This window comes from Tribolium castaneum, chromosome 7, assembly GCF_031307605.1.
Source record: "Tribolium castaneum strain GA2 chromosome 7, icTriCast1.1, whole genome shotgun sequence".
Lineage (NCBI taxonomy): Eukaryota > Metazoa > Arthropoda > Insecta > Coleoptera > Tenebrionidae > Tribolium > Tribolium castaneum.
The window spans coordinates 9,984,110-9,996,653 of record NC_087400.1 but is presented as its reverse complement, the minus strand read 5'-3'; the positions used below and the strand labels follow the sequence as shown (position 1 = coordinate 9,996,653).

The 12,544-nt window shown below is 30.5% G+C and overlaps 1 protein-coding gene across 3 annotated transcripts in view; it reads right to left on the bottom strand.

Moving 5' to 3' along the window:
* The window catches only part of LOC660862 (ras-related and estrogen-regulated growth inhibitor), a 161,051-nt gene that overhangs the window by 129,214 nt on the left and 19,293 nt on the right, over positions 1 to 12,544 (bottom strand). Inside the window, exon 1 of one of the 3 annotated variants that reach the window (XM_008200333.3) lies at positions 8,495 to 8,711. The exons of the other annotated variants lie outside the window; for them this stretch is intronic. Coding sequence (XP_008198555.1) covers positions 8,495 to 8,525 — 31 coding nt within the window. The 5' untranslated portion in view covers positions 8,526 to 8,711. Of the gene's footprint in view, positions 1 to 8,494; positions 8,712 to 12,544 lie in introns of those variants that run through there. 3 annotated transcript variants of the gene reach the window in all.

Below are 12,544 nucleotides of genomic sequence, written 5' to 3'. Positions count from 1 at the left end.
TTAAAATGCAATAAACATCGCTAGCAACCATGTTTCATATAAAATAATTACAACGCCACCGAAATACAGGCAAAAACGAGTCGCAGAAAGTGGCAAAACGGCGTGAAATATCGGAAAGAATAGGTTAGAAAAACAAAGACACTGCGCATGACTATGACTAATCCTGAAAAAAGTTGGTAACCCAACACATTTTAACCATCGGTAAATCATAACCATAACCAAGCATTGAAATTCGCCAAACCAAGAAATAAATTAGTAACCAGAATATTTTTAGGTTAACATTTCAGTGTCCATCAACTGAAATACCGGGCGTAAGAGGGTTAAATATAAACTTTCTTCATTTTTGAACATATATTCATAAGAATTTTTATTTAGACTATAGACTACAAATAAAAGACCCGTGTTCTACTATAATATTTAAAAACTCCATCCTCAAAAGATAAAATACAAAAATATTGTGGCGGTCAGCTGGATTTGCGTGTGCGTCATCGATTTCATTTTTTCATTACCAACACAAAGCTATAAAAAATTATCAAAAACAATGCAAATTTAAACAGCTAAGGGCTATCTAAGGGTGGTATCCTTGAAAAAGGTTTGTTGTAAATTCCACACTCAAGGGAGTTAAATGTAAAAATCCTTCATTGAAAAAACGTGTAGGATTTTTAGAACTTCCACTTCCATGTGGGTTAAATACAAAAATCTGTCATTTTTGAAGTTATATTCATAAGAACTGATATTTGGGCTTTTAGTTAAAAATGAAAAAACATTTGTTTTCAGGATTTTTGTATAAATGAGGTGTCAAAATTTGTATAAAAATCCATTATTTGTAAAGATAATATCCATGAAAAAATTGTGTTGGTATATTAAGGCTTTCGGTTGAAAAAAAAAACACGTGTTTTAAGTTTTTTGGACATATCCCCAAGAGTGTTAAATAAGAAAATATTTTTATAGTTATAATTGTGTAAATTGATATTTTCAATATTTTTGGAAACTTGATGTCAAAGGGGGTAAGTAGGGGATAAAAGTGTGTATATATTTTTTTAATTTTTAAGTTATACAGAGTGCTCGCCAAATTGAGACGTTACTTTTAACATGTGATGTTATGCATTGTTCTTAGAACTTTTAACCTCAAACACCTTAATAAAATGTTACTTGACCACCGGTAAAATGAATCGAATCCATCGCTTCAGCGACTTTGAATGTCTTTTGTGCCTAAACCGTTAAAGATAAAAATATGGTCTCGCCGACTTTTCTAAAGGAAATTTAATTCTCTATAACTCTCTTCTAAAACATTTTCCTTGTATGTAAAAAATATGGGAGCGCAAATTTTAAATTTTAAATAATATTTTTCTCATGTTTCTTATGAAAATTTTAATCGCCAGTTTTTCTCAGTCTGTTAAAAGTTCAAAGCTCAATTTTTTTCCAAGTAATTAGTGAATTGGTTAAGTTTAAATTAATTTAAAACGATCTGACGCCGAGAACGTATAACACTCGAAACGCCCTCATTTTTACTCTACGGAACTATTTCTTTGGGTTCAGAAAATCCTGCGATTTGGTATCTCCTAAGTTATAGTCCTCCGTGTATCTGGTCTAGAATCACTTATTATTCTTTATTAATGTTATACGACGTACGTTACGAGTTACGACCTACACGTGGATGAATTCAAGTGATATTACCATTAATGAAGAGTCTGAAAAGTAAATTTAAACTCAATAATAAGATCGATAAGTAAGTTGCGGCAATTATATAAATGTAACATCATTTTAAAAATCATAAAATGAAAACGAGGTCAACTTTAACCAAAGGAATCAGCATAAAGAATCTGACAACACAAATCATCAAATTGTTTTATGACTTCACTGGTCCTAGTAGTCCTACTAGTGCAAGAGTTAAAACAAACTGCTCTGCTATGAGAAAAATATTTATTAATCAGAATCACCTATAATTTAAGATACTTTGCGGGACTTAAAAGTATAAAACATATCATTTAAAAGTTTGTGCAAAATTGTGCTTTTTAATACATGAACATTGTGAGTTTCATTTATTCTATTATTTTTTATTAACAAATAAAAACCTTTTTTTTGCCAAGATTTACAATAAGAAATACCTGTTAATATAAGTTAGGTATTTCTAAATCGTATTTAAGGGTAGGCAACTAGAAGGATTTCGATGTTGATTTATTTAGAATTTTGAATTCATAATTTCTGATGATTTTTGCGTATAATGAGCAACTCTTGTATTAGAATGAGCTAGTTTTTACAAGCGTCTGCATAAAATTAAAATTCATAAATCCTGGATTAAATTTTAATTCGCCTTAGTTTGCAGAAAGCAAAATTAAAATTTAATTCAAGATTAGTCTAATTGAAATTAATTGCCATTTATTTTGCATTGTATCAGTTAAGAAAATAACTATTTTTTTTATTTACATTTTACAATCCTACGAGGCATGTTTTATTTTAATCCATAATCTGTGAATCACAATTAAGTTTGTAAAGTATTAGAGCATATGAGCAACTAGTTTTCATCATCTGAAAAATTGTCATTGTTTAGTGTAAAATGATTTTTAGTTCAATCACTTACATTAAGTGCAAACCTGTAATTTAAAGTAATACCGGCTAGAGAGAAGGTCATGGGTTCCAGCGAATTAGCTAAGAAAACTAACAAAATTCTTCTATTTTTAACATTCCAAATGTACCACCGGCAGGATATTAGGGAATGAAAGATCTGACTTGTCTACAAATAAAAGAATTCACATATCTACTACTTCAATCTTCGAAAAATGAAAAATCGAGTTTGGATTTACAAATACCTCAGTATACTCGTATAATGATTGTCCTGCTTCGGAGAATAAGTAAATAACAAACCAACAACAACAAGCTATGGAAAGGAAGCGTATTTTAAGCACAAGGTTTACCTGTTGAAAACTCTGCAAAAATATTATAATCATTGACTGAACATGAAATTTGTCTCACATAAATTAAATAAAAAACAATAGAAATAGAAGTCGCTATTCCAACAATCACAAAGATCGGTATACAGAATTTGACATGGTTAACAAATTTGCGCAACCACCTAGAGAACACATAACTCTGGAAAAGGAAATTTTGCAGAAATACCAACCATTTAATCAGAATATGATGCGAAATGCACAACCGCAAATTTTTGAAAATTCTTTTCTGCGAGTTTACATCTTCAATTGTTGTTTGGTCGTAAGCGTTCGACATTTTGGCGATTTTCTGATTTATTAAAAATACTTGCATTCGGAGATTCAGTATTGCATAGTTCATCATAAAAGGGAGACGAAGTGACGAAAAAGCCACCCACGGAAAAGTGAAAAAGTAAATATAATATGGAATTTTTGACCATTCGCCAAAATTATATTCATACACTTGAACACACAAAAACCACTCCTTTTGATCACCCCAAATGGGTAGCATTGCCAATCCTGTAATACTAAAAACTAACAAAACCACATAATGCATCCTTTTATCAGCCCTGGATTGTTTCAAAATAAGTTGTTTCACTTGCGGACCACAAAAATCAATCGGCCAAAACGAAGATAATATGCCTTCAGAGAGGTCAACAGCTAGGAGTTCAGTCATTGCGGCAACAGTCATCGATGAAATGAACTACACCAACGAGTTTTTTCGTTTTCTATCATTTCCAAAAGCAACAACAAACTTACATAAACACTTAATGAACTTCCACAACCGTATTTTATTAAAAGGTGGGTCGAAAAACGGAGTCTCAGAAAATTCATTTCAAGCAAAAAACTGCTCATGTAGATTGCAAGGCAGATGTAGTTTATGATTTTTGATACTGGGTGGTAGCCAATATCCACAAAAACTAGCTTGATCATCATAAATGGAACGTTGGATGAGGGTAAAGTTTTGGAAAAACGTTGTTTCGTTTTCGTCCATGTATTCTTGAAATATAGGGAAAAATTGCTAAAGATGTTCGTCATTCTGGATCTGGTGTAGGATTACTTAATATCTTTTAATCTTACGACCTACACGTGGCTGCCCTCTCAAGTGAGATTAACAGTAATGAAGAGTTAAGCTAAACTCAATAGTAATTTGTGACAGTTACATAAATACGAGTATTATGCCATTTTAAAAGAATTAAATTAAAAGCAATGATATTTAAAGTCAGACTTAATATAAACGTTGCGTTATTAAATAAATGTATAATCGAAGCCGACTCTAAGAAATAGAAACGGTTTTATTAAAAAATATGTTTTTTTAACATTGCTTAATATTTCTAAATGTTAACCTACACTTACTTAAGTAGAACCAAGTTATACAGGGTGAGTTTAAAGTAACGCATAAAATTCGTAATTCTTTTATTTTTCAAAAATAAGAAAAATGCAAAAACAGGAAACTTAGAATTTTAAATGAGCTTAAATTTTACCCAACTGGATCAGTCATGGCGGTCAATATGGCGTCATCATAATTTTTTTTAAATGGAATAGTACCATTTTTTGTATAATTAGAAACTCTACTAATAGACCTTTACAAATGTGCTACTTATTTTGAATCTGGGTGAACCGAGCGCAAAATTTTTTTTTTTAAATTTTTACAATATACATGTTTTTGTTATTTTTCTAAAATAAAATAAAATGCACAAACAAGTAACTTAATACTTTAATAAAGTTCAATGATGATCTAACTGGATCATTCATAGCGGCTAATTCATATGAATGTTATATGTTATACCTTACTTTAAACTAATGGAAATTTTAATTTTTTTTGTTCGCCTCATCCACATTCAAAATAAGTAGTACAGTTGTAAAGGCCTATTAGTAAAGCTTCTAATTAAAAAAAAATTATATCGTTCCATTTAAAAAATTCTGACGACGTGGTGACTAGTTACTTTAAACGTGAGGACAATTTAAATGAACAGTTACCTGTTTTTGGATTATTTAATTATTAAAAAATAAAAGAAATATAAATTTTATACGTTACTTATAAAATAATGTTTTCAAAAAAAAAATTGGGTGTTTGGTTCGTTCGTATCCAAAATAAATAGCACAGTTGTAAAGGCCAATTAGTAGGGCTTCTAATTATAAAAGAAAAATGATATCGTTCGATTTAAAAAATTCTGTAATGACGTCATGGCGCCGCCATATTGGCCGCTATGACTAATCCAGTTACGTCAAATTTGAGTTAGATTAAAATGCTAAGTTAACTGTTTTTGTATTTTTTGTATTTTTAAAAAATAAAAGAATAACGAATTTTATGTTTTACTTTAAACTCACTCTGTATATAACAGTAAAGTGAATAACGATGACATAAATATTGCAAAACATTTATAAAATTTATAAATCAATATAGTAAACCCAAACATTATTCATGAAAATACAGGGTCTTCCGTCTAAACCCCACATTATAAGTATTGAAAGTTTTGTTAACAATAGAGCTCTTGTTTTGTTGAATAAAAATATTTTCAACATGGCGGCACTTCCGGAAATCGTTGATTACTTCCTTATTTTAAATTAATAAAAAAATTTACTGCGTTTTTAGATAACTCGAGTTGTTTTAAAAGGATTTTTATCAACTTTTTTTTACACATAAATTTAGCTGTTTTTTCAAAAATTTTTAGATTTGCACGTTTCTCTTCAAAAATCGCTAATTTTGTCATTTTTAAAGTTTTAAAAAGCGTGTTTAGACAATAAAAAAAGCCTACATATTTTTTTCAGAATGTTCAGAATTTGGAGTTTACAATCTCCAAAATTTTAAAATTATTTTTGAATAACAAGCTAAAAGTCAATTTTTTCAAATGGAATGCCCAAATTTTTATTTTACTAGATCTAAAAAAATTTAGCAACGACTTTAATTAGCATTCCCTATACTTAACTGTGATAATTTTTAAGTTATGTTGTTTTTTTGACATTGCGGCGAATTCCTCCCAGACAAATATTTTTACAAAGTTTGACAAAAAACATTTCTCAATGAATAAACAGTAAGTTCTGCTCAAAATTTTATTTTCCTTTTCGTTAAAACAAAATAAATTCATTGAATTTAGATTTGAAAAACTTTGATTTCTTATATTTCTTACGTTTCCATGGCCACTTATGTAAAAATAGCTATGGATTCTTTCTCAATGCCAACAAAAAGCCGTAACGACTGTGTTATCCATTTTTGAATTTAAAAATACAAATCAAAAATTTTCAAAAAACCCTAAATATTTCAAAAACCTAATGTAGGTATAGAGAATGCTCATAAAAACTCCCTTAAAATAACTCGAGTAATCGAAAAATGCAGTAAAAACATTGCTATCTATTTAAAATAGAAAAGTTGATAACGGCTCCCGATAAACTGGAAGTGCCATCATGTTGAAAATATTTTCATTGATCAGGACCTAACGGATTATGGTTGTATACAAATTTTCAGGTGACCATCATTATTAGAGCTACCAATACTACTACTAATGTGGGGTGTAGAGGGAACAGCATGTATACAGGGTGACTCGTTGATATGGGCATGCTCAATTACATCTACACAGTCAATGATATCAAAATGAATAATTATTAAAATAAATGTGCAGATTCTAAAATTATTTCGTCTTATACAGAGTGTTCCATTTTTACAGTGTTTTTAAATGACACCGCCTGTATACTTACACATATTTAAATTTACACTCTTTTAGGATTTACAAATCCATTTGGTTTTTGCTATTTGTTTCAACCATGTAGGAGTTACTTAATTTTTTTTATAATTTGGTGCGACTGCTGGCACATTATTAAAAAATTGCAGTATACTTGGTTTCCGAGATACTAGGTTAGGACTTTGCCTGTATGTAAACCAACGTCTAAAGTATTTTTCGACGGTAAGACCATACTTTTGCATTGTAGCATCACCGTGTTGTAACACATTCATTTTATGAGTGTATTTTATGACTAAGTATTGTTCAGCGCTTCATTTTACATTTTTTTATCTTTTAAGTTTATTCTTAAAAGTTGATGGTTTAAAGATTTACAACAGACAAGAGTAGTAAATTGTTTTAATATTTCCCAAATATTTCGAAAAAAAACTGTGTTACTGGATTTTGGATTTGGTTAGGACCACTTATTATTTTTATTATTACGACTTTGATCAGTTCGAATGCGATGACCAGTTAATATCGATTAGCATTTATAATGCGCCAGTTACGGTAATTTTACATGACTTTAAAGATGGGTCAAATTAAACAAAACATTAAGATCAATAACCAACTAGACAATGATTATCATTACATAAACTATGCATTTTCGATGTACAAAAATTTTACTTAATCGATACATTTTGCCATTCTCTATCTACCTTCAAATTTTTATTAAACCGTTCCCTAAGAGGCTGTATGTAATGCCTCACGTAAAAAGAAGCCACAATTCTGTTCAAAATTACAAAACCATTGTAAAGCTAATCAAAGTGATTTTAGAAGTGAAAACCGTAAAGTCGTTAACAGTAGCTCAATTTTAGTAAACTCATGAAAATATCTTAGTTGCCTTTTGTAAACTAAAATGACTGTTGTGTGTACTTCGTATTTATGTAAATACGTAGTGTCTGACAGTCTGAACGTAGTGAGAGTTTTTTGACGTGAGCTTTTTTTTCGAGAAAATTACTCCGTGTAAGCTTTTCCTGTATGAGTTTTTTCTTGTTGTATATTTCAAATATCTCGAGTTGACCCACGTCCGATGCTGCCCCACCCTACCCTACTAATTGCATAACATCCACATTCGTTCCGAATTTGACGTGTTACTTTTAAAAAATGATGCTCGTACTGACTAGCATTAACAATTTTGAACTAAACGCTCAATAAAAATTTACATTTACATTTACTTTGTTTTTTTCATATATTTTAGAGCATTTACTTGCAAAATTGGAAGTAAGACCATTTGCGCAATTTTATCATACCACCCTGAGACGTATGATTAAAAAAAGTATTTGGTCTTATTTTAGTTACTCTGTGGTATTTACTATAGTATAAACTTTTACATAAAGAAAAAACTTCTCACGTTTTTCTAATGTCAACTAATTGATATTTATTTTTTATTTTTGTTAAGTGAAAATAGTTAATAGTTAACAAATGCGGACGATTGGTACTTTTGTTAAAGCATTTTAATTATTTCTTATGAAGTATTTTTTTACTAAGTAGTCACTTCAGTATAACTTCATGTATACTGTGGAGTAAGTACTACGCTAGGTACGTAGTATTTTTAGTACCTGTAAAAGCTAATATTTTTTTATGATACCACTTACTGTTTTAAACCACTTCAAGAACTGTTATAGCAAAAGGTCATAATCCCCATGCTCGATTCTGCCCCACCGTACCCTACTAATAAGTGCTTTAACACTTAGTAACCTAACTATCTCTCCGATTTTTGCTCATGCTGTACACACATCTTTAGAAAAAGCTCGCGTCCGTTCCTCGTTTAATTAACGATGGCCCGATGAGGCAGAAGATATGCACGCCGTTAAGGCCCCTATCTACCGAATCGCGTGTGCTACTAACCTGCAATTTGCAAAGGTATTAGCGCTTGCATTTCGAAGAGGATACACACAAGTTCCAGCGCCACGCGGTATTTTTAGCACGTCCGGTCACGATGACCGTCCATCTTCACAAAAAAAACACAAACTACAAATCGACTCGAACCCAATCAGATTCAACGATAACCATAAGTAATCCACGCCAAATCCAACACTTCTTCGCTTGTTTGCTAGACTCTTCCTTTTTCCCTGCTTGCAATTGCAAGGACAATATTAGCTCACGATTACAAACGTTGACCCGGCCAAGACGGCGAACTTCTGAGGAACCGGATTTGGTGCAGAAAATTACGGCCACAACTCGTCAAAAGGTGCTCGATTTAAGCCAAATCGAGAAAAATTAATCATTTTTTAATATTGGAAATAAAAAAGTTGGTAACTCCCCTCTTATGTCACCTCAAATGAATTACTAAGCATATGAACTGCTCGAAAAATGTTAGGAATATTGGTGTTTTAATATACACTGCTTCACAGCATTAAAGAATTCTAATTATTATTTTAGCATTAAGCAAATTCTAGCAATTTTCGATAAATACAAATCAATAAATATGTATCTTTCCCCAAATTCAGTAAATCCTTAACTGTTTTTCATCCTGGCCCATATGTCCATACAGAAAAATCCTACTGTAAATAGAGGACAATACTAAGGTAACAACTAACTGTCTGTAGTATTTGCTTCATCGTGAAGTATTTAGTGAAGATTTTAATCAAAATACTGTTTAAAATATAAAGCATAAGCATAAGCAAATACGTAGAAAATTGTTATTTAAATAAAGCAGAATTTTTCTCGAACGTTCATTGGATGAGGATGGCTAACGAGTTCTTACATAACAAAAATGAAAATATTTAAAAATGTTTTGGTTAAATCTATATTAACATTCCCTATATTTATGTTTAACAGTTTTCAAGTGACAATAACTATTTGTTGGGATTGAGAAATTCATTAGTCATAGGCCGAGAGAGAAAATGTAAGAAATTAAAGTTTTTTAAACCAACATTTAATGAATTTATTTTGTTTTCACAGGACGGACAATACAATTTTGAACAAAGTTTGTCGTTTAAGTTTAATCAGAAATATTTTTATGACAGACTATGCAAAAATAGCTGTGGTTACTACGAAATTTCCTGCAATGACAAAAAACCAACATAACTTGAAAATTATCACAAAATTGTCCTCCATCTAGTAAAATAAAAATTGGGACCATTTGAAAAAAATTAAGTTATGCGTACTTAAAATTGTCCAAATGAACCTTAAAATTTTTGGGTTTATTAACTTTATTTTCATTGAAGAACACTGAAGCACAGACATAGACCTTCTCTTTTTGCTTCTCCAAATATGATTGTGAAATCTCCAAAACTAAGCGAGTTCCGATTTTTTAAGTGACAGGTGCAAATCCAAAAATTAAAAAAAAATCCTAAATATCTCAAAAACGGTTAAACTTAGGTTAAAGCTAATAAAACTCCCTTAAAATAACGCAACTAATCCAAAAACGCAGTGAACAACATAGCTTACAATTTAAAATAAGAAGGTTGATACCGGCCTCCGGTATAACCGGAAGTGCCGCCATCTTAAAAATATTTTCATTGAGCAGAACTCGAGGGATTATGGCTGAACACTTACGTTCAGATAAATATCTTTATTAAAAGTTTCAATACTTCTAATGTGGGGTTTAGACAGAACAGCCTGTATACATCGAAATTTTTAATTCTGGAAATTCAGTGCTCACATTCAGGAATAAAATTAAGGGTTTGCTTTTTAACACTAATTAACTTTGCTCACCTGAATTAATAATAAATGATTAATAATAAATAATAATGAATAAAAAGTATAAATACGGTTAAATATTATGAAAACTATTCGTCAAAAATTCTATAATTTCATATGTTTATAAAAATGTTATCTCTATTTATTCTTAGGATGCAAGGCTAACTTGATTTTTTAAATGGCAACAAGGATCAAATTTAATGTTTTCAAAGTCTTATGGTTTAATTTTATGTTTTCTAATTTTAAAAATTGTAAAATTCTGTTAAAATAACTAACCAAAAATAAGTAAAAGTTAAAAATAATTGTTGAAATTACACTTTTAACTAAAAAACAACATGTTTTAATAAAAAATAAAAAAACTTTTAACACGAAATAATTTTATGGAGCAAAAGATTTTAAAAATGATTTCCACTAACATCTTGGCTTTCTGTCGCCATGACCAACCAACAAGAGATTTTTTTCGCTCAGTTTTATTTACATAGACTTTTGTTAAACTAATTATTGCACACAAGTTTAATTTTTGGTAATATACAAGTGGCAGAACTAACTTAGTTTTACTTTTCTAGATATCTAGAACAAAATTTTTGAATTTGAATTTTTTTACCTTTTAATTTTAAATAAAGGTGGGCATTATGTTACATCAGCGAACTTAGAAAAAATACTTTTTAAAAAATTACTAAACTTGGCCCTTTGTGCCATTAAAAAAAACAAGTTAGCTTTGTATTTTGAAAATAAATCACAATAGAAATTTGAAAAAGCTCTCAGATGATAGAATTTAAACACTTTTCATAACTATTTCCAAAATTTCAAGATTCTCTGTAAAACCGTTCTGAAAATATTTAACTGTATCCATACTTTTCAGCCACTCTGTATTATTATACAAAGTGTCTATAAATAAATGTGGGATCGTATTAGGTATTAAAAGTTTGCCGCTTCCTTCAAGAAACCACGAACAATGTTGGTATACGAAAAAATTGGTTTTACTGGTGGTCTAGGTAGATCAATTGACATTAGGAAAGCATTTATTTGCAAAAGTTTAACAATAATCAAAAAAATAAAAATAAATAAAAACACACTTAAAGTAAAAGTTATAGATTATTGAAATTACAGCAAAAATATACCTCAAAATCATACCAACAATTCACAGTTAAAGACTCTTTAAGCCTTGAAAAATACATACAGGTAAATTACAAAACTAAATTTGTGGAGAGAGTCTGCGTTTCCCTCCCATGAGAGATTAATCAAAAATTTTTCAAGCAAGCGTCGAAAAAACAACTTACACAATGCAGCACACATTAACATATTACTCCAAGTATTGCAATTATCAAATGAAACAGGAAATAAATTTATTATTGAAGTAATAATTCTGCGATTGTAGGTAGATTTCCCCGCTTAGAGCCTCAAAACAATCGAAGAGCGTGTGAACAAAAAGGACATTGGCACACATTATTGGCCACTGGCAACACATACAGGGTGTATCAACGATCTCAGTAGCGCCAATAACACGTGGTTCGGGTTGTATCATCATTCTGTGATAAGAATCGGCGGTACTTTCACTGTTCCATGTCATTGGCTCTGTGTATAGCCGGCCCTCGGGGCCTTTACATGCTTGCCAACCGTACAAATAACAATGTCTTATTACACATGTGTGCGATTGTAATATAAATATCAGCGATCGATAATTATATACTTTGATTATTTTAACAGTTTCAATGGTTTGCTTGGTTCGTGGTATGCGAATCTAGGGTGCGTCGTCTTTATCTTGTGGCGAAAAGGCCATCACGGCTGTTATTCTGTTATTTTATTTTTGGTTAAACTTGGATATATCCTCATTCTTGCGTTTCATTTGAAGATTCCGAGTATTACTAATAACGCTACTGGCCTGGATGTGTCATTAATTTATCTCTAAGACAAGATGATTGCTCAAAAAACTTGCCACCATATCGACAATTAAGAGAGTTTAGTGATGCTGTTTGACACCATAATCGTAAATATCTTTCTAAACGTATGGAATTACTAAATGAAGAAAAAGTGCAAAAAATTAATTAAAAAACAACAGTTATGGATTGCTTGACCAAAAAATTTGTCAAAAGGTCACTTTTTTCAAAAGGTTATAATTTTTTGATTAGCCATGGTACGTGCAGTCACGATCAAAAAGAATGACACCACTTCCAACCAGGTCGGATAGCAAAAGTCCGACTAGAATCTTTTAGGTTACAAATTTCAACAAACGAGTTCGTTACCAAGCTGTCC